This window comes from Rutilus rutilus, assembly GCF_951802725.1.
Source record: "Rutilus rutilus genome assembly, chromosome: 9".
Classification (NCBI taxonomy): Eukaryota; Metazoa; Chordata; class Actinopteri; order Cypriniformes; family Leuciscidae; genus Rutilus; species Rutilus rutilus.
This window is the reverse complement of record NC_140223.1, coordinates 29,212,675-29,236,573: the sequence shown is the minus strand read 5'-3', so window position 1 is coordinate 29,236,573 and position 23,899 is coordinate 29,212,675. Positions and strand designations below refer to the sequence as shown.

The following is a 23,899-nucleotide window of genomic DNA, read 5'->3' as shown; positions in this document are numbered from 1 at the left end:
ATTCTTATTTTGTATTTGGTTCAGTTTGTTTATTATAATAGAAGTTAATGGTGGTAACCATAGTAACAACATGAAATTCATTTAATACAAATAAAACAAAATTGAAATTTGGTTCCTGGAGGCACCCAAAGTGGTTCCACACAGTGCCTAATAACCACCTCAGTGGTTCCTCAGAGAACCACCCCTTTTTAAAGGGTGCCTAGAGGCTAGAGGATCTACAGACGGTTCCGCCGGTGTGGCAAAGTGAAGAACCCCAAAAGGTTCTTCCAGGCACCTTTTATTTTTACAGTGTAGGTGCTTTATATAGACTTGTCTTGATTGCTAATCCACAACATATAACAATTATTAGGTTAAACGTTCAGAATACGATTCCATATAAGGTTATATTTCAGCACTTCGTGAATGGACAGCGACTCTTAAGTAGCACGTAGAGCGCGTTCATGTTAAGTTCATTTTTGGGAAACGCTCGTGGAATTACTGCGAGCTTTCGCAACCTTGCATGTAGAAAGCGCTCTTAAGAGCTAAGATACATCGTTATCGGGAAACCCGGCCCAGGTAAGTTTGAGATTCGTTTGAGCAAACTCGTTTGAGTTTTTTCAGGCTCAGGTCAGATGGATTCGTTTTTAACAGGTTACATTGCCATGATAACTTACTCTACATGGCTAACCGGCTCAACAACCTGCCCGCAGCTTCGGCACACAGATTTTGTGATTTGTCAGCTAAATAAAACAGTGCGTGCCAAATATTTATTTATTACTTGTGAGAGCAGATGCCACGTAAATTAATATTCAATATGATTACTTATTATTTGACAGCATGCAAAAGTATGTGTACACAGAAGAAACCTCTGTCTAGGCTCTGCCCCGGTATACAGTTTGTGTCGGGCCATTTATTAGTCTGGCTGTTTATTGAGAAAAAGATTAATGTAGTTGCAATAAACTCTGTAATAATCCATACAACTGTATCAGATGACTATTATTCTGTTGCGTGGAGCTGAGTAAGAACTAATGACAGCACGGCTTGATCTTTGGTTAAAAGTAAAAATATGAAAAAATGTCATGAGAATGGTCGAATATTTGATAAATGAACGGTTTCTTAGTTTTTCCATTTAGAAGAGAAAAATGAGACAACAATTTTTCCGAAGGTACACGGACCATAAGCATACTGAAGATTCTGTCTCAACAACAGTGCTGAATAAAGATAAAAAAAAAAAAAAACAGTAGCTACTGTGGGGACTCTTTCGGTAACTAAAGATAAGTAACACACAACAGCTTCTGACTGTTTGAATTTGTCAAATTTAATGATAAAACCAACTTTTGTGCTATATAAGCAGTTTTGTTTACAATTTAGACACCAAAAAGTTACAAACATTACTGCTGTGTTCATAATACAGTGAAAATTACAATAATAATTGATTGATTCAAGACATGACACATACAAATTTAAGTGCTAATACTATTAAAAATTCCAAACAAGTCAAAGTTAAAAGCAATTAATGGCATATTTTGTTCAAACAAATACATTTTTTAAACATTTAATAAGCTTTTTTTCCTGTAAACTTTTTTTTTTATTTTTATTTTTTTTATTGCTCCTGAACCATGTAAAGTCCTTGTAAAAAGTGCTTTAAGATTTTTAGGTAGGTCTAACAGTAATATTCTGGTGGGAACTATACAGAAATTGAATAAACTAATCAAATGTAAAATAACCCTGCACAGTCTTCACTATATAAATTAAATACAGATTAATCATTATTAAAGCTACAAATGTTATTCATGAGTGTTTTCGTTTGTTGGATTAACATTTATGACAGACTTCAGCTTGTTTATTAGGCTGCTGTCACTTTAAGACATGATGTAAATCTGACACATCCTAATTTCTCCCAACTCTTCACGTCATTTAAGAAAATTGGCTTTTTAACGTAATTTTGTGTGTTTTGTTGGTTCAGGTTTGCAAAAGAGAATTCAAATGCGGCTTTCTGTGTTACTCGTTTAGGGTTGTTTACAGAGAGCTACTTCACAGAACAGTACCGAATTGAGTTTTCTTATTGTGCTTGAATGGTTTAAAAGCACTTGAATGAATGAGAGCGCGATCATATACTATAATGCTAGCCAAAGCATGCCAGAAAAAAAAGGATGCTACATTAATTGCGTTATTGGCTATTTTCAAAGTGTTAAACATAAAAAAAAAGTATAATAATATAAATCACAATAGTTAACATGTTAATTTGTGACAGCATATTATATTGATATTGAGCATATTATTATGATATATACTGTATATGTATGTATGTATGTGTGTGTGTGTGTGTGTGTGTGTGTGTGTGTGTGTGTGTGTGTGTGTGTGTGTGTGTGTGTGTTTGTGTACAATAGTTCTTATATTTTCTTTTACATCAATCATCACACAATCTGTAAAACAACTGATCTGAGTTTTTTAGATGACTTTCCTTATTGGATTGATTACTACTGAGAAACAGGGAGAAAATACATTTTGTGAGAAAAGTACAACATTGTATCAGAACAGGCTTTACAGATGAATCTAAAATTATTCATTGATACATAAACTTTTATCTATTTATTGTCCAAAACATTATGCAATACAGATAGTATCCAACCCAAGACCTTCAATTCCTGCTGATAATGAAGTATATATTCATAAAACAACTCTATACCTAAATATAAAAATCTAATTAAAATCACAGATTCAGTAAATTTCCATTAGAGGATTTGTTTTGTCCTGGTTTATTGCAGAAGAGCGCATTAGAAGCTTTTGGGTACTTGCCCCTGCTCTCTGCCACCTGTACCACTGCTGCCTTCACCTGAACGAAACCTGGTGATCACACACACACACACACACACACACACACACACACACGAAAGTCAAGGATTTAATTAAGTTCAAGTTAATTCATAACTGATAGAGGTCGATGAATTATTCAATGTAGATGTTAGAAATAGACTCAAAAGTTTAGTAATTACCTGCGAGACATTCTTGATAGTCTACTCCACATTCTGAAAAACAAACAAAAAACATTTAACATTTGAGATTATCAAACTTAGTAAAACAGTTATGATGACTTTGTACTTTCAATTACATTGTTTACTTAATGGGTTATTGTTATATTTTAAAATTATATACCGCATGTAGGCCTATGCAAATAAGAACAGTAAACCAGGGTTTAAGAATTTATAGTGTGATAAGTATAAGTATGAGCAGTGTGAAACATAAAATAAGATAACCCAGGATCCCGTTTACTTGGGGTTTAGAATTACCCAGGGTGAACTATAGCCCTTTTCACACTGGGTAGAATTTAGTTATAGGAACTAGCCACCAGGGTGGCTCCCTGGGGACTAAATGTTCCCTTAGGGCCATTTTCCTGGTTGCATTTGCGCCACCAGTAGGAACTCGGAAGTGAAGTATGCCACGCTTGTTGTGACTTTTATTTTAATGGCGCAGTGAACATTTATTTTGATGGCACTGAGAACACCAGAGCCTGAGCACATAGTGCTTCTATTCTCCGTATTCATTAGTTTACAATTTGTTTAACAGTCCTGTCTAATACGTTATTAAATAGAACTGTTATACAAAGTAGACAGTATATGAAAAAGTATTAGCATTTGCGTGTGGTTGATGTCCAGTGTTAGCCTGGCTCCGCCCTCCTGCGTACTTCTGCTCAATTTTATTTCCCTTCATTACTACGTCTGGGATTGTGGTGTATTCTTTGGTTTTCTCCGATCATTTTTTTACCGGTCCAGTCAGCGAACAGAGGGAGTGGCTGAGAACGATGACGTTGAGGTCGTGCGCTAGTTTGAGTACAGGGTTACGTCACGACCAAACGTTAGCGATTGGTTATGGCAGATCCAGAGTGACTCTGGGCAGATCCAATAGTTTTAAACTTCAACAGAGTACCCGCCTACAAGGAAGTTAACGTTTGTCAATGGAGAGAGGCCAGACTCTCTGTACAAATGAAATGTACGAGAGTCTGGTAGAACCAGGCTAGTCCAGTGTTGCTAGCTGACCAGAAATACATAATCCTGTTCCTCTTGGTCCCCTCAAAGTTGCATTGGATTTTTTCCTTATAGCATAAGGGTTGAGAGGTCCATCTATCACTCTTTTCCATGTTTGTAGAGGTAGTGTGTGGAGTATATCTGTGTGTGAACATCGCTTCTTTCTTTTTTTTTTTTAAATGGTGGGTGTTGGTATTTCACATGTATTCGGCCAGTCAGCGTACACTAACCTCACTGGTAGTTCTTACTGTGCTGGGTTAGACCCTAAGTAGAAGCTAATTTAGTTCCCTCAAAAGGCGTTCCTAGAACTAAAATCGTTCACAGTTCCTGTGGTGCAAACACGCCAAAAAGCAGGTACTTCCGACATTAGTTTTATGAAAAGAACTATGCACTATATCCGGTGTGAAAGCTCCTTATTTCAAGTGTAAGAGCCCTTAAATGTTTCAGAGTTTGAGGCATTATCAATGATTCCACCAAATATGCCCCTTAGTGGCAACTACTCGATCAATATAGAGATTATGTCTGTTCCCCGAACTAGGAAATACAAAAAATGTAATTGATGTTCAACAATTAAAAAACGCCTCGGTTACGACTGTAACCTCGGTTCCCTGAAGAGGGAACGAGCGTTGCGTCGAGATTGACGCTATGGGAACGCATTGCGTGATTGCATCATGAAGCACTTGTAAAATCAGTCCAATGGTGTATAGGCGGGTGACGTCATGGCAGGAAGCTATAAAGCGCACCCAGACCAAACATTGTCAACTTCTGATAGGTCGAAGCAAGTCGGTCACAGGCGCGCCGGAAGTATGGCAAGGTGACGCAACGCTCGTTCCCTCTTCAGGGAACCGAGGTTACAGTCGTAACCGAGGCGTTCCCTTTCAAGGGAACTCGCGTTGCGTCGAGATTGACGCTATGGGAACGTCTATACCAACGCCACCATAGTGACCAGTGCCTGTCCTGTGTGAAATCAAGTGAGCACAACAAAGACAGAATAACCTGGGACACAGGAGTGAAGCCCAAAAGTAGGTATTAAACCCCATGAGTGTGTGCGGAAAGGAACCGCCCGCCGCATCTAGCACCTCTTGTAGGGATACCCCTAATACAAGGCTACAAAGCCGCCATACTGCTCCTGCTTCAACGCACCATGGAGGAAACCGGTTTGTTTCCTGTGCAGGGAGCTCTAGAGAGATTGTGGCCTCAACAACCTCAGTTGAGAGACCCGAGTCTATGAGTTGGGCCCCCCTCAGGGGCCAAACCCATACTCCCATAACTCTGTTCTCCAGAACTCCCGGAAGTAGAACAATCAGGGAAACCATGTACAGATGCTGAACTGCCACATCTGCATCCATATGAGCTCCACCGCCTCGGGGTGGAGTCTCCCTCCCCTGGGCCTCAGCCCCTGCCTCGACAGGATGTCTGCTCCCTGAATCTAGTGCCCAGGGACGTAGAGCCTGAGCCATCATCACCAGGTGATTAAGTGCCAGGTGAGATGGTGACCCGTCCACGGGCACCGAGCGACCATCCATGATCGCACCCCAGCCCGTGAGGGAAGCATCCGTCGTAAGCGTAAGCGACAACAATGAGCTCCCAGCACAGGATCCTGGGGACAAGAACCAAGGCTTTTTCCACATAACTAGGGCACGTAAGCATTGCCGCGTGACCCTGATCATGCGAAAGGGGTTTCCCCTCGGGGAAACTCTTTGGTCCTGAGCCACCACTGCAGGGGTCTCATGTACAACAGGCCAAAAGGTATCACGTTGGACACTGCTGCCATCAGACCCCACAGTCTCTGAAACTGTTTCACAGTGAGTGACTGGCCTAGCTTTATTCTCTTCACAGCTGACAGGATGTACTCTATGCGTGCAGGTGAGAGGCATGCCTGCACCAACATTAAGTCCCAACCACGCCTAGAAAAAATGGTCCTCTGTAGTGGAGAAAGCACACTATTTTTGGCGTTTAGCTGTAACCGCAACTCTTTCCTGTGGGCGAGATCGACATCTCGATGCCGAACTGCCAACCGATATTGGTATGCTTTGCCCCCAAAAGCAAACCTCAGGAACTTCCTGTGATATGGAAGGATGGAAATGTGGAAGTATGCGTCCTTGAGATCTATTGTGACAAACCAGTCCTCGGATCTGATCTGTGGCATGATTTGTCTCAGTGTTAACATTTTGAACTTGAGCTGAATGACTGACTCGTTCAGAACACTCAGATCAAAAATGGGACACAACCCCCCATCCTTCTTTGGAACGATGAAATACCGACTGTAAAACCCGGTGTCCCTGCTGGAAGGAGGTACATATTCTATGGCCCCTTTCTCCAACAGGGTTTTCACTTCTTGTTCCATTACCAGAACCTGCTTGAGGCCCACCACGGTGGATAGGACCCCCATAAACCTGGGTGGGCGAGACCCGATGGTCTGCAGGACCCAACAAGAAATATTTGGCAGCATCTTCCACGCTGTAAAATATTCTAGCAGAGGTACCAGCCTCTCGAGACTGGCTTCTGGATTTAGTTGGTGTTGAACAGTCAGTCCTACGCCCTGTAACGCGAACCGGCAGGGAACGACTGAACTGACTGCTCTGGGACCCTCCTCGGAGGGGGCAAGCATCCCAGGACCACTACGTTTCCGGGTGGACCCTGAGATATGTGCTCGCCGGAGACCGCTGCGCCCCGAAACACACAAGGTGGCGGGATTAGCATAAAGGTCCCCTGAGGGCACCGAAGGGCAGCGGGCACCGTATAATGAGGTGTTAACCGCTTTATTTCGGGGGAGACTGGCCTCGTTGGCCTGACCCCTCAGGCGTCAGGACCTTTTCTCCACAGCCTTCTTGGAAATAATAACGGTCCTCAGATCCGCCTTACCCCTTGAAGGCTGCAGTTGAGAGTTCCAACCCAACCCCAGTCTTTTATCGGGGGATCAGGAGCAAACACTGTTTCTGTTGAGATATGTTTGGCAGAAGTTCCCACGCTGCCAAAAAATCTACTAAGAGAACCAGGCTCTCCAGACTGTTCTAGGTGTTTCTCAAGCGACCAATTCGGTGCCCTGTACGGCGAACCGGCAGGGAACAACCGAACTGACTGCTCTGAGACCCTCATCAGAGGGGGCGAACATCCCAGTGCTGCTACGTTTCCGGGCAGACACGGAGATGTGGGCTCGTCAGAGACCGTTGCGCCCCGAGGCACACGAGGTGGCGGGGTTGGCAGAACGGCCCCCCCAAAGACATCGAAGGGAAATGGGCTCCGTATAGTGAGGTGTTAACCACTTCCCACCGGAAATTAAGAGAACCAGCCTCTTGAGACTGGTCTCTGGTATTACTCAAGCGACCAATTCGCTGCCCTGAAGCGGCGCACCGGCAGGGAACAGCCAAAATGATTGCTCTGAGACCCTCCTCGGAGGGGGCAAGCATCCCAGCGCCGCTACATTACGGGCGGACAGTGAGATAAAGGCTCGTCTGAGACTAGAATTCACTGTAATTAATTTCCCCACAGGAATTTCACCATTTATTTCCTCAGAATTAAATGCAGCCAAAGACCAACCAGACAAGTCAACACGGTCTGGATGAAAGGCTGAATAGTATATTAATACCGAAATCTAACTCCTCAGACATCAGATAAGTACATATTTAATTTCCTCAAAAATTAAATGCAACCAAATGTCAACCAGACAAGTAGAAACGGTCTGGATGAAAGGCTGAATACTATATTAATATAGAAATAACTCCTCAGAGATCAGATGAGGACATATTTAATTCTCTCAAAAATTAAATGCAGCCAATATCAACCAGACAAGTAAACACGGTCTGGATGAAAGGCTGAATACTACATTAATATAGACCTTGGTCTGGATGAAAAATAGAATATATTATTTTCATACATCATCTTTCAAAGCCAGACAAATATTTAATTTCTCCGAATTAAATTCATATTATATTCTCAAACAAAAAGAACCACAATAATAGTTTACAAACACATAATAGTTTGCAAACAATCATAATAGAGAAAGAGAGAAAAGGAAATTCCCGTCTGCTCAGTTCCCTGTGTGTATAAATATATCGGACCTATTATCTACACGTTGCCTCGGCAAACGCGCGATCTGAGCCAGATTCTTATTGCAGAGATGCAGACTCATAATCTACGCGCTGCCTCGGCAAACGCGCGATCTGAGCCACTAGATTCTTAATGCAGAGATGCAGACTCATAATCTACGCGCTGCCTCGGCAAACGCGCGATCTGAGCCACTAGATTCTTATTGCAGCCCCGTAATCTAGGCGCTGCCTCGGCAAACGCGCGATCTGAGCCGTTAGATTCTTATTGCAGCCCCGTAATCTACGCGCTGCCTCAGCACACGCGAGATCCGAGATCGAGTCACAGAATCTTTATTGCAGACCCGTAGCCTATCTACGCGCTGCCTCGGCGAACGCGAGATCCAAGCCAAAGAATCTTTCTCGACTTTCTTCCATCGAGAAGAAAGCCAACAGGAGCAGAGCTAAAACTCTCGAAGTGCATATGTTACACGTCAGGAATTATGAATGGACACTGTCAGCCCCATTTTACTAGAGCTGACCGTGCATGCTCTACTCCCAAACAAACAACACATAAATCGCGTGTATCCCCACTCGTAATGAAGTGAGAGCGGGGAGGAACACGCGATCCAAAATGCTGTTTGCTCGCCATTATATTCCTGTCTAGATATATAATATGCTTGAGGACAAACAACAATAAATAGACAGAGACAGATTTCACAGAGAGCGCTTGCTGAAGACACAGAAGCTGACAATGTTTGGTCTGGGTGCGCTTTATAGCTTCCTGCCATGACGTCACCCGCCTATACGCCATTGGACTGATTTTACAAGTGCTTCATGATGCAATCACGCAATGCGTTCCCATAGCGCAACGCGAGTTCCCTTGAAAGGGAACTGATGTAATACAGATGAACAAATTATTATATGATCATGACCAGATGTATTCATGACCTAGCTAAAATCAGATGATTACATTACTTTAAATTAGTTTACCCCCCAAGATAACTGTTATAAACATGAGTCTTGTCCGAATGGCAAAGGGGGAGGTGTTGCTGTATTTTAAAATAATATTTCCATTATTACTTTACTGGGGTTCAAGTAGCCTATAATTATTTTGAAGTGATGGTGCTTTATGTAACGTTATCTAATGTAAGTGATTAGTCCCGTTTGAAATTTGTACTGGATACTTTGGGGCTTTGAAGCAGATACTTTTATATGGTAATTTTTTATGGTCTCTGTAGCCCAACAGGAAGTTGGCTATAATGAGTTAGACATATTAGATATATAAGCATATTTATATAACACACTTTTTTTTTTAAGCACTATGTATAAGTTAAAATAGGCAGATTAGTGCTATCTGGTTGAAAAAAAATATATATATATTTTAATTTAATAGATATTATAACCACTAGATGGCATATGCCAATTTTTAAACAGGGTTGAGCAAACTCTTATTGTTGCAACAAAACTGTTCAGATATAATGACTTCCTTTGCATTTGGATATATATTCAGACATGTTCAGTTTTTGTCAGTTTTGTCATTCTCAGTGTTTTTGTGCGTGTCTATTTTACTTTCATTGCTGTGTATGTTGCCTGCATTACAGGATAATACATCTCTCAGTATCTTTCCCCCAGTTTGAATGAGAAAATAATGGTATATAACAAATTCATTTATAGTGCATTTATAACATATAGTAAAATATATTAAAAAAATAGTTTGAGAGAGAGAGAGAGAGAGAGAGAGAGAGAGAGAGAGAGAGAGATTATATATTACACTCTATTTTACACTCTTGCTGGTTTAGAGTTTAAATCATTCATTGCTGTCTGCATTACAGCTTAATAAATTATCTTTTAATATCATCTTGAATAACAAATCAAAGGCATATAACCAGATAATTTGTGGTGCCCTGATAGGATAGTTTTATATAATTACTTTATTTATAAGGGTTAATAAAATATAACATTACTTTAACATAAATACTTCTGAAAGTACAAAATTTTGGGATGCAAATTATACATTTACAATCACTTAAAACTGAACTATGACATCCTGTCACATGCAGTTCATCTAAATTTAAATTATCTCATGGATGTGGCTGTTGTGGTTCACAGTCATAGTGGCACCAGCTGGCTGCAGTAAATGTGGAGTATTCAAATGTGTTTAACATAGTCTTTTTAGCCGCTTTAAATGCATATTGCCCGTTATTCACAGTTGCCTTGAAGTTACCCGAAAGATTAAAGTTCTGAAAGATTAATGTTTAATCACGTTTTAAAATAACGTACACCTATACACTAAACCCTAAACCTATCTGAAAGTGTTAACAAAAGCAAATGTGACATAAAAACGTAATCATAACCATTGCAATTTTGCTTGTTTTTGAACTTTGAGCTCTTGTATCATGTCTTGTCTTTCACAGGATTTGTACTCGAGCTCTCCGCATCACAAGTACAATTCTGCAGTGGTGGAAAGAGTACTAAAAAATGTTACTTTAGTAAAAGTATTGCTACTTAAGAAATAATTTACTTGAGTACAAGTAGAAGTACTGAAAAATAATATGACTCAAGTAAGAGTAAATAAGTAGTTTGCTTAAAAACTACTCAAGTAACTATGTTACAAAGTACTTATTTAAAATGTTATTATTTAATAAAACGTATTATTACTTATACATTATTTTTCTATTTTTACCCAAAATGTGGAGATGATAATGATATGGAGTGCTAAACACTCTCAAGTCATAGCCTATCTGTTTCATTCATACTGGAAGCCCAGCATGGATTCATCCCTCGTGCAGAAAGTCCACAAGTCAGATTCATAGGAGTATTACACTTATGACGTTTCAGGAAATTCCTTATATGGATATAATAACATGCAGTCGTTATGACTGATGAAACATGAAGACAAACACGTGATAGCATAATATATCTGTGTTCATCAAGCTATCTCATGTATTTTCATAAGAATGATGTATGTCTTTAAAGGGATAGTTCACCCAAAAAGGAAAATTTGAAGCCCAAAAAAAGTGCATCCATCAATGATAAAAGTGCTCCACTTTTACTCCAGGGGGTTAATAAAGGCCTTCTGAAGTGAAGTCATGCATTTGTGTAAGGAAAATACCCATATTTAAAACTTTCTAAACTATAATCACCATCAGCTTCTGCCAGACGGCTGTACGCATCGATTTACAGTGGAAGAGTACCCCTGACCCGACGCACAACGTAATGATGAACATGGAAGCTCAGAAGTAAGAGCAAATCAAAACCCTGGTCGCGAATTAGCAATTTTAAAGAGAAATGTCGGAGGATTTCTATATAATAGAAGAGGAGTTTCAGTTTATTGCACAGCCCTATTTGTTTAAACCGCGAGAGGCGTCTAAGCTTACGATACTCCTACATCCTACGTCATACACGTGTCACGGGTTACTGTTGTGGCGCAAGTCAATTTGCATATGCGTACAGTCGTCTGGCGGAAGCTAGTTATTTTAGATTATAAAGTTATAAATATGGGTATCTTTCTTACAAAAACCCATGGCTTCGCTTTCAAAGGCCTTTATTAACCCACTGGAGCCGTATGGAGTTTTTTCATTTTTTTTTCATGAATGGATGCTTTTTGGGGTTTTCAATTTTTTCCAGCCATTCACTGCCATTATAAAGCTTGGAAGAGCCAGGACATTTTTTAATATAACTCCGATTGTATTCGTCTGAAAGAAGAATGTCATTTACACCTACTTGAGGGTGAGTAAATCATGGGCTAATTTTTATTTTTGGGTGAACTATCCCTTTAATGCAATGCTAATCAACATACCCTGTATGATAGAATTTAATAAAATAATATATTCTCACTCTGTATTAAGAAGCAACATGAAACCACATAAGTAATTTCAAACACGATGGACATGTTTTGTGATTTTGGAGCAAAACATGATATTAATCTCGTAAATTGTAGTGTTTTACGGTATGCTAAACAAACATACTAACTTTCACTGTTATCAAGAGCAATTGCTTTATTACTAATTTTGAAAAGTAAGTCCAGGTAAGATCATTTGAATGTTTTCATTTGAATCATTTCATAATTGAAAGCAAAAAAGATTAAATGAGAGGTCCGATATAAAAAGAGAGATTTACAACATTATGAATAAAAAAGTGCCAGAAATGTTTTTAAATAAGTGGGGTATGTTTTTTTAAATGAAATGCTCTTTTTTTCGTCCTACTGAAAATGTGCTGGGAGCCCACTATTGCTATAGTGACAAACTACACTTTTACACATCTTATTGACAGATAAATCATGTGATCTTATTTCACTGTTTTTTAAAATATTTTTTTAAACTTTGTACAAAGTCTGCTTCGTACATTTAGTTTAACTGTATTGTTAAATAGGGCGAGCTTTACCATTCAATTGAACTGAATTGTATCCATGTTTTCATGACACTTACATTGTTTTTGCTCCATCCATGCAATAACTGTGTCCATGTTATGAGCCATTTACCTCAACTGCTCAGTGCTCTGGTATTATCAATGGGATGACCCATTTCAGGAGTTGCCATAATTTAAATTATATACAAATTTTAAATCAGAAAATGAGCATAGCTCACATTCAATAAAATATTGAAACGTAATTAGCGATACTGATTCAAAACACGAGCGGCAGTGATTGAATGTCAAAGCGTGGTTTCGAACTAGAAGTTTTGATTGGTTTTGCACCCAAGTCAGACCTGTCTGTTATTGGCTGAAGCGCATCAGACCTGTCTGTGATTGGCTGAAGCACAGGGCTCCACCGCAGTAGCTTTAAAAGTGTCTGTCAAATGTCAGCTCGCCCTATTATGGAAGCTTGTTTCCGCCACTGAATAAAACATTTTAAAAGATAATTGCGACTTTTTATCTCACAATTGCGAGTTTACATCTCGCAATTCTGACTTTATTTCTCAGAATTGCGAGATATAAAGTTAGAATTGCGTGAAATAAAGTCAGAATTCTGAGATATAAAGTCAGAATTCTGAGATATAAAGTCAGAATTGCGAGATATAAAGTCGCAATTGCGTCTTATAAAGTCAGAATTCTGACTTTTTTTCTCGCAATTCTGACTTTATATCACGCAATTCTGACTTTATAACACATAATTGCGAGTTTATATCTCGCAACTCTGACATCTTTTCTCAGAATTGTGAGATATAAAGTCCAATTCTAAGAAAAAAAAAAAGACGGACTTTTTTTTTTACCTTAGAATAGTTTATATCTCACAATTCTGACTTTATAACACGCAATTGCGACTTTATATCATGCAATTCTGACTTTATATCTCCCAATTGCGTGATATAAAGTCAGAATTCTGAGATATAAAGTCAGAATTGCGTGATATAAAGTCGCAATTGCGAGAAAAAAAGTCAGAATTCTGACTTTATAAGACGCAATTGCGACTTTATATCTCACAATTCTGACTTTATAACACGCAATTGTGACTTTATTTCACGCAATTCTGACTTTATATCTCGCAATTCTGACTTTAAAACACGCAATTGCGACTTTATTTTACGCAATTCTGACTTTATATCTTGCAATTCTGAGAAATAAAGTCAGAATTGCGAGATGTAAACTCGCAATTGTGAGATAAAAAGTCGCAATTATCTTTTATTTTTTTTATTTTGTGGCGGAAACAAGCTTCCATAATCTGGTAAAGTAATGCAAACTCCAAAATATTTTAGTTTACAAATCATGCACTATGGTAAAAAGTGTTCTGAGGTCATAACATAATTGTGCAAGGAGCCGCGTGAAAACAAGTCTTTATTAATCCATTATCCTGTAATCATAATTGTGTGAAAATGATTACAAGTGCTTGCTGTTTTTTTGCCTCTAGTGTTCATTTCTTTTAGAAACTGCATTGGTATGTATTTTGCGTTTTGCCACAGGTATGTTTTTCCAATGAGTGTTGCAAATGCAGGCTGTGGTCAGGATGAAGTTTGTCCGATATGCACAAAATTTGGTATGGTCATTCATGATGTCATATAGAAAAAGATCATACAAAGATCTCAAAATCATACTGTCACTGCTGGAAAGGGTTCAAATTTGCAAAATATACTGGAAAACTGAAGAATTGCAGGGCCTGAAGGATTTTCTGATGAAAATTGGGAAGTAAAAAAAAAAAAAAATCACACAAAAAAAATAAATAACTTGTGGATCATCTAGTTAATGACACAGTATTATTCATCAAATATGTAAACTTTTGAACGGTGCAATTTTGAAAAATTCAGCCTTTTTTTTTTCTTTTTTTTTTCACATGTAAACATATTTTATGTTGAATATCTTATTCAGGACAGTATAACAAATATTATGTGTTTTGTATGATCCCTCTTATTTTGTTAAAATAATTAATATTTAGCAAATTCTGCAAGGTGCATGTAAACTTTTAAGCATTACTGTATATGAGCAATATCACACGAGTAGGGTTTCATGGCGTGCTGATATATAGCCATATTGTTGAAATACAGTTTAACTTTTAAATTCAGTTAAAAGTACAAAAGCAGCACTAGTTATAGTAGCTTACAGGAATACAAATATGAAGTTATGAAACTATACCCTTATCCCAATCAATCCCCCCCCCCCCCCCAAAAAAAAAATATATATATATATATACACAGTGTGTGTGTATGTATATATATATATATATATATATATATATATATATATATATATATATATACACACCTCAGGTTTAAACACTATCTACACAAGAGTCAGTGGCAAATTCCCAAAGGACTGACTGAGATAAAGCTGTTCTCGGCAAGTGCATGAGCGCTGAATGGCCGCTGATGGTCTGAACCTCAATATCCGAAAAAAGTCTAAACAAATTGTCAAATATGCTCTACGTTATTATAAGTTTCATAATTTGAGGTCTAAATAACTCCATTTACCAAAAAAAAAATCCTCTTAAAACTACAATCTGTGACACAACAACAGTAGTATTTGTAAATTTATAGTGGTTTGCTCGTCCGCCATGTCACTCTCTGTGAAAAATGTTGCAAGCGGAGTGATACAAATGGTGGAACTTTTCCAGCCGTGTGATATGTGTCAGCACTGGAACCGTTCCACCATTTGTATCACTCCGCTTGCAACATTTTTCACAGAGAGTGACATGGCGGACGAGGCAATTTTATCATAATAAATGTTTTCGAGAACACTAGTATTGATAGCCTAACTCAAAATTCACGGACTCAAAGCCACATATATTAAAATCAGACTGAGGCACTATAATGTTCCACTCACCCATTGTCGTTTCTGGATTGGAGTTCTGCAATGCGATTCCTGTGAAAGATCATATATTTTCACATATTTTCAAAACATGAAGAAAAAAAAAAAAAAAGAAGAAGAAAGAAACCACACACCAAACAAAATCAAAGTTAAGAAATGTTTTATTTTACTGAAGACTCTCATAAGTGAAAACAGAATACCAAAGAGAATTAACAAAAAAGTGAATGTGCACAAAAATAAGTTTGTCTTGGACTATCTTTACTGCTTAAATCTTAACAACACAACTACTTATGTTGTCTCTTAATATGAGAATCTTCATGAATTTGTTTGGTGTGCTAGTTTCTTTTTTGTGTGTGTGTGTGTGTGTGTGTGCGTTTTTAAAGAATCCAATGATACATCAAATTAAAGAATTTCCAAAAATATATATTTTGTTTTAGGAATACATTCCTCATAGAAGTGATATTGTGCTTAAATCAGATCCAGACTCACTTGTATCTCTTGACAACGAAGAAACACAGTAATCCAACCAAAAGAGCAGCTCCAAGACCAGAGATGGTTGGTATGAGAATGTGGCTGAGAGTTGCTTGTTCTGGTAAAAAAAAAAAAAAAAAAAAAATTCACTTAATTACAAAAAATGTTATCACTTATAACAATATATACACAGTATAGTCTTATTGTTATACCTTTCACAATGATTTGGTGAGTGGCTTGCATTTCACCCTGAACAGTCCCATGGTACTTGACTGTGCATGTGACAGAGGAGTGATCATCCTCTTTTGTTGGGGTGAAGGTAAGGATTGACTCTGCTTCCCAATTTCCATGACCAATGTTTTTGTAGCTCATGAGGGTTGTTCCAGGGTGGCTCCAGCTGAGAGTGGGCTGATGGGACGGACAGGTGTGACGGACGGAGCATTTGAAGATTACAGGTTGACCCTCTTCCACAGACATCTCAGCCAGCAACTCTGGTTTTGATGCTTTCTCTGTACATATATTTTGAATGACAGAACACATATTTCCCATTGTAAAAACTAGCTTATTTACTAATTATTTTTTCACAAAACCGTAATTTGGAATCTTTCCATATTTTCTTTTGCATGCTTTCTTGTTTTGTATCCTATAGGGGTTGTAAATGACAGGTTGACAGCTCAAATGCACACTTACCAATCATTTTAATTGTCACACAGTTATCCACAAAGGAGTACTTGTCTTTTTTAGACGTCTCTAATTCCACCCTGAAACAGTACGGGCCGTTGTCATGGTTTTTGACATCATCAATCTCCAAGGAGCAGTTTAAATCACCCAGTGAACCAATCAGTTTTGTACGATCCTTGAAATTCTCAATAACCTTTGTAGGATCATTGTCATAGATGAATTCATCCCTGTTGGTCTTTGTGTGCCACATGCCTTTAGTACGACTGGAGGGCTGTTCTTGAGCAGGGTATTTGAATGTACAGGGCAACACGACACAAGATGAGACCAGAGCATCCATTTTAGACTCTACCTCCAGCTTCCAAACATCACCAAACGCGACAGCACAAAGAACTGCAAAATAATAATGATAAAATCATTTAAATTAACAATTACATTTTTAATAGAAATCTTTTTTTTCTTCTTTTTTTTTTATAATCACACAAAAATATGTTTATTCATATAATGAGTGGAAATAATGCTTTAAATAATACCCTGAAGCCAGCAGAGAAGAACCCGTGCCCGTACACCCATGCTGAACTGGACTCTAGAAACTGAAAAGGAAAAACACAGTAAACAAAAAAATATAATTTAGTGATCATATTGATGCAAGAAGAATCAGTTGACGAGGTTGTTGGACAATGATATTGTGTCTATAAAGGAATAACAAATGTAATGATTACTTGAATCACATACAAAGAGAATATGAGATTTCATAAGTCAGGGATTCAAGACAGAAGAGAAGCATGCACAAGTCTAACAAGCCTGTGCTTACTAGGTCACAAGCAATAGTGGACAAAGAGAAAAAAGTTACAGATAGATATGGGTCTCGCTTAGGAGGTCAAGCGTGACTTAAAAAAAAGTTATTGGGGTTAATACATTTCTGTTCTCTAGAAATATGCAAGTGAGTAAATTATACCTTAAGAGTAAAAGGACCTTTACATCTGCAAAATTAAAAATAATAAAAATAATTTGATACATATGATTCTAATATGAATCATACACTAGATAAAACAGTGAAACAGTGAACAGTAAAACTAATTTAATAGTGGAAAATAACTTCATCTGTATACTAGATGATATTTAGATCAGAATAACATTATTTATTAGGATTAACCCCTTGAGATTTTCAAGGGGGTCCTTGCCTTGAAACACAATTACAACTTAAAGAACATAGCAAGATTACAATTAACAATACATCAACAAACAGACAAACAACAAAACACACATAAAAAACAACAACAGTACACATAACAACAACGACAGTTTCAATGATAGCATGTACAATCTACTTTAAAATAAGATAATAAAGATTGTTTAAACAACCGAAATGAAGTAGTGGATCTAATATCTACAGGCAAATTATTCCAGTCTAATAGGGCTTTAAACATAAATGCTCTCTTACCAATTGCTTTTTTTAACACAAAGAATGAGAATGTAAGTCTGGACAGAATGCCTAACTTGATGGTTTGAAGAAAAGAATACAAAGTATTGTTGTAGATAACTAGGATAATCAAATTAAATACATTTAAATACAAATTGGAGCCAGTGAATCTGCCTTCTCACATTCAAAGATGGCCATTGAAGTGCATCATACATGGTACAGTGGTGAGTGGAAAAAGAAAATCCTAAAACAAATCTGCAAATTCTATTATAGTTATATAAGTGAGACAAGATCAGATTTTAATGCTGTCTGATAAACCACATCAAAGTAATAAAAAAACGGAAATATTAATTGAGCAACTAGTTTCTTATGAACACTGTAAGAGAAGCAATTTCGAGATCGATGCAAGATATTCATTCCAACATTGACTTTTCGTAAATCATGATTAATGTGTGGTTTAAAGGAAAGTTGAAAATCAAGCCATACACCAAGATATTTCATAGTATCAACTCTATACAGAGGAGTACTGTCTTTACATGATATAACACAAGAGCAGGTTTTGGAATTAAGTTTATGTCTAGAACCAGAAATCATAGTATATGACTTGGTTTTATTAAGCACTAATTTATTAGCCAAAAGCCAGTCTCGTAACCTATTAAAATCCGATTGAAGAGATAACTGAATTTGTATGGGGTCAGAATTAAATGTTTATATGACTGTATCATCCAAATAAAATTTAACCTGACAGTTTTTAAGAAGTAATGGCAGATTATTTACATAAATAGAAAAAAAGAAGTGGTCCCAAAACTGAACCTTGAGGCACACCTCTTTGTTGTATCAGAAAATCTGATTTATTCCCATTTAGGACAACACATTGTTTCCTATTATGCAGATATGAATTAAACCACAAAATTGCATTTTTAAAAAAAAAACAATAGCATGAAGTTTATCTAAAAGCAAATAACGATCAACCAAATCAAAAGCTTTAGTCAAATCAAGAAAAATAGCACCTGTGAGCTTGCCATTATCTGAAGCTGAAAACACATCATTTGTAAACTTAAGTAATGCAGTAGTTGTGGAATGATTAGACCTAAAACCAGATTGAGATGATGATAGAATATTATTAGGTAACGCTTTAGATTACAGCCCGGAAAGTACTGCGTAATTAAAATGAAAGTACAGTGTAACTTTCGGTAATTACAGTGTACCTATAAAGTACTTACGTGTAAGTATAGGGGAACAATATGTAAAGTCTTGGGAATAAAGGTGTAACAACCAGGAAAATACTGCGTTATTAAAATGAAATTACAGTGTAACTTTCGGTAATTACAGTGTACCTATAAAGTGCGTATGTGTAAGTATAGGGGAATAATATGTAAAGTTTTGGGAATAAAGGGGTAACAACCAGGAAAATAACAAATTATTTAGGCAAATTATTTAGACTAAGTATTTTAGAATCTTACTTTTGGGAGCAATTTAGCGAGTACATACACTGCACCTTTTTGTAATAATAGTGTATAAAAATACATAAAGGCTTTTTTTAAATCATGGGGTACATATCAGTGCATTTATAAAGTAGGCTAATTTGTTATTATTGCAAAGGTGCACTGATTAAGTTTCAAGGCAAGTAAAACTATTGCAACTTTTTTTTTTTTAAATGCTGGGAAAATATACTCTTGTTCCATGTAGTTACAGGGTAAGTATGACATTGCGGGCTGTAAATTAAAGTGGTGCTTCTTACCCTCTTGTTTCATGTAGTTACAGGGTAAGTACAATAAAAACACATGTACACACACAATCTGATATCACTCGGAAAACTTTATTTGAAAAACAACTTATTTCAAAACAGATTTACAGCACTTTGTTTCTCTTGCTTGGTTTCCTCCTCCTCTTGTTCATCTTCTTCTGAAGTGAAATGTTAAGCGTTTGTAAGAAAAATACCAAATATTTTAAATTTTTAAACTGTAGACTCGCTTCCGACCAACTGTCACCTGCGCGTTCATGAGGGTTGAGAGAAAGTATAAATACAAGTTGTCCGCGTCCGAGCTGTGCGCAGCTGTCGTGTACGCGTCCAAACAGAGGCTTAAAGCGTGACGTAAGCGCACCGAAAAACCAATGTTGAATTATTATTTTTTTTAAATGTTTTTATTATTGCTCACAACAAAATACAAACAATAACAGATAATAATAATGAAAAACAAACCATGCAGAAGAACAGAGACACCAGTTCTCGCGCACGTTTCACATCAAACTCCCGCGAGAATGCAATGAACGCTTAAGCTTCACCAAACGCGAAGCCATTCAAGCCGACCCTATGAAGCCGACTCTCATGCACTCGCTGGTGAAAGTTGGTCGGTAGCGAAAAGATGAGTAAATTATGAGAACATTTCTGGGTGTAGGCTACTGTATTTTCTTTTAATACATAATACAGAATAGAAAAAGACTCCTTAAGATTAGGCTAATCAGTGGAACGATAGAAAAAGAAGAGGAGGACCAAGAGGAGGAGGAAGCCATGCAAGAGAAACAAAAAAGGACAAAACATGCTACTTTCTGTCAGGACTTTAGAATTTGAAATGAAAAGTTGATTTAAAAAAAAATTATAATAAATTAAATAAATAAGAAGTGTAATATGTTGTAAATCTGTTTTGAAATAAGTTCAAATAAAGGTTTTCCAAGTGATGTCAGATTGTGTGTGTACATGTGTTTTTTATTGTACTTACCCTGTAACTACATGAAACAAGAGGGTAAGAAGCACCACTTTAATTTACAGCCCGCAATGTCATACTTACCCTGTAACTACATGAAACAAGAGGGTAAGAAGCACCACTTTAAATTTACAGCCCGCAATGTCATACTTACCCTGTAACTACATGAAACAAGAGGGTAAGAAACACCACTTTAATTTACAGCCCGCAATGTCATACTTACCCTGTAACTACATGGAATACTTACAGTCTAAATAATTTGCCTAAATAATTTGTTATTTTCCTGGTTGTTACCCCTTTATTCCCAAAACTTTACATATTATTCCCCTATACTTACACGTACACACTTTATAGGTACACTGTAATTACCGAAAGTTACACTGTAATTTCGTTTTAATAACGCAGTATTTTCCTGGTTGTTACACCTTTATTCCCAAGACTTTACATATTGTTCCCCTATACTTACACGTAAGTACTTTATAGGTACACTGTAATTACCGAAAGTTACACTGTACTTTCATTTTAATTACGCAGTACTTTCCGGGCTGTAATCTAAAGCGTTACCCGTTTATAGATATTGGTCTATAATTATTGAGATCAAGTACATCACCTCCCTTATAAAGTGGAGTAATGCGTGCACATTTCCAGATCACCGGCAAATCACATGTAGACAAATAAAGATTAAATAAATCAGCTAGTGGATACATAAGAATATGTGAGGTTAATTTAAGATACCTATTTTCAATTCCATCTAATCCTTCACCACTAGTCACTTTTGATTTATCAATGACACTCTGAACATCAATTGGAGCAATCTTCCCAAATGCAAATTTTACCATTATGAAATAATACAAGGAAATAATAACTTGTTTTGTGTATATTTTGTATTTTCTCATTCATCTCATACAAAAAAATTGTATGTTTTTAGATAAAAATATTATCACTTTGCTTATAATCAGGAATATTTTTCATTTATTTTAAAATGATAATAAAACATCAAAAATAAAGGGAGCCTACCTTATTTTTCACCGTGTGCCTTTACTGACTGAAAGACTGACTGAATTCTAATGCAAACCAGAGATATATATGCTGCCTGAAAAAAAAAAAAAAAAAAAAAAACAGGAAGTATATTGTGACATTTCTGAGAATTCAGACCTTTATTTAGTTTCATGCATCCCTTGATTGCTGAGCATCAGAGTGAAGTTCAAGATAATGCATGTTTATGACTTTATCAAAAACAAACAGCAACTTGCATCTTTAGGTGGGTTCACCAACTAAGCAGAATTTCTCCAGCTGCTTTACTAGACCTCCCATCAAGATATCAATTGTATCTTGCATCTAGAACCAGTCAACACTGAATCTTCTCTGACATTCAAAACCAAACATGTTAAGTCCTCTGGCAGTCCAAGAGACAGAGAAACAGCAGGAATCAGAAGATGAAGTGGTAAAAAGGAGCAGACTTTGTCTGATCAGAACAGATTGAACAAGTTATCTTATACAATGGAAAATTACTATTCAAAACATTGGCTTGTGATGTTAAAAACCTTAAAATGGAGAGAACTAAGTAAAAAAAAAAAAAGTAAAAAAAGTACAATACAGATTTACTCTGTTTGCTCTCTTAAAGCCGCACACACATAGGCCTGCTATTATGGAACTCAAAAACGATTACATTCTTAGATCATTCACTACAGAGAGCATAATTGGACATTTGGAAAGTAAGATTTTCAGTTGATAGGGGGCAGTGGGTTAGTGCACACACTCTGATATAAAGGACTCATGTATGTGGTCGCCTCAAGGATCTTAAATGGGCTCAGGTTCGCACCAAAGGTTCAAGGGGTGACAGTTTGAAATTAAATGGGTCAGACTGTAAATTGAAACAAACTGGATTAGTAGTGTTTTATAGCATCATGATACATGGGTATACATAATAAGAACATTTCGTATAGTTGTGGGCCTTCTTCTGATTGACTTCTTTCTTTAGAGACTATGAATACTAATATATATATATATATATATATATATATATATATATACATATATATAAAAAATAACGATGTGTATTGTGAAAAGCGCTATGCAAATAGATGTGAATTTAATTATATAGGCCTATATATATATATATATATATATATATATATATATATATATATACTTTTTTCTGTGATTAACTGCGATTAAAAGAATAGTTAACTTCAAAATGAAATTTCTGTCATAATTGACTCCACCTCAAATAGTTTCAAAACCTATGTGAGTTTCTTTCTTCTGCTGAACACAAAAGAAGATATTTTGAAGAATGTTGGTGACCTCATTAACTTCCATAGTATTTGTTTTCCTGTTATGGAAGTCAATGGGGAACATCAACCATCTGCTTACCACCATTCTTCAAAATACTGTATCTTCTTTTGTGTTCGGCAGAAGAAAGAAATTTATACAGGTTTGAAACAACTTGAGGGTGAGTAAATGATGACAGAATAGGCTAGTTGCACGTGGCCACCATGTTGGCTTTCCGATCAGTGAGTGCGGGGGTAGAGACTTCCGGTTTCGCGTTACGCCCGGTGCAGGGAGCCGAATAAAGCCGAAAATTATCTCTTGTAGTTGTTTACAGAATCAATTATATCACTTAAAGGGGCCATATAATGCCATTTTTGTACAAGCCAATATGATTATTTAGTCAAGTCAAGTCAAGTATATTTGTATAGCGCTTTTCACAATACAGATTGTATCAAAGCAGCTTCACAGTATTAAATTAAAATAATACAACAAGGTTTGTTTCTAGTGGAATTTATTGATTGATAAAATCAAATTAAATATCCCCAGAATATCCCCAACTGAGCAAGCCAAAGGCAACAGTGGCAAGGAACCGAAAAACTCCATCAAGTGACCTAATGGTGTCCTAAAACTCCATCAGGTGACCCAATGGAGAAAAAAAAACCTTGGGAGAACCCAGGCTCAGTCGGGGGCCAGTTCTCCTCTGGCGTTTATTAACTAGAGGCCGGATTGTAATTTGAACTGTAAGATTAAAAAATATTATATGAATGCCTGGCTGAAGAGATGCGACTTTAATCTAGTTTTAAACTAGGAGAGCGAGTCTGAGCAACGAACACTATCAGGAAGGCTATTCCAGAGTTTTGGAGCTAAATGTGAAAATGCTCTCCCTCCTTTGGTGGTTCTGGATATCCTAGGTATGACCAAAAGCCTTGAATTAAGTGATCTTAAAGAGCGCGATGGATTATAGGGCGATAGAAGATCCGTTAAATAGACTGGAGCTAAGCCGTTTAGGGCTTTATAAGTCAGTAGCAATACCTTGTAATTAATACGGAACTTTATAGGTAACCAATGCAGTGATGATAAAAT

The 23,899-nt window shown here is 37.0% G+C and overlaps 1 protein-coding gene across 1 annotated transcript; it reads right to left on the bottom strand.

Annotated features, from left to right (window-relative positions):
• Positions 1–2,295: 2,295 nt before the first annotated feature.
• LOC311296324 (myeloid cell surface antigen CD33-like) lies at positions 2,296–21,591 on the bottom strand. The gene is made up of 8 exons (XM_084418028.1): positions 21,563–21,591; positions 16,951–17,010; positions 16,430–16,810; positions 15,952–16,248; positions 15,758–15,857; positions 15,284–15,322; positions 2,976–3,008; positions 2,296–2,826 (listed from the first exon to the last, which is right to left on the bottom strand). The coding sequence occupies exons 2-8, from the start codon at positions 16,988–16,990 to the stop codon at positions 2,757–2,759; spliced, it is 960 nt and encodes a 319-aa protein (XP_084274154.1). The 5' UTR covers positions 16,991–17,010; positions 21,563–21,591; the 3' UTR covers positions 2,296–2,756.
• Between the last annotated feature and the right edge of the window lie 2,308 nt (positions 21,592–23,899).

What these genes read in the sequence shown, in the direction of transcription:
- LOC311296324 (XM_084418028.1), bottom strand. Translation starts at nt 16,990, where the DNA reads ATGGGTGTACGGGCACGGGTTCTTCTCTGCTGGCTTCAGG. An exon ending in TCACCAAATCATTGTGAAAG is followed by an intron (nt 15,858 to 15,951) that starts GTATAACAATAA and finishes TTTTTTTACCAG; the next exon opens with AACAAGCAACTCTCAGCCAC. An exon ending in CTATCAAGAATGTCTCGCAG is followed by an intron (nt 2,827 to 2,975) that starts GTAATTACTAAA and finishes TGTGATCACCAG; the next exon opens with GTTTCGTTCAGGTGAAGGCA.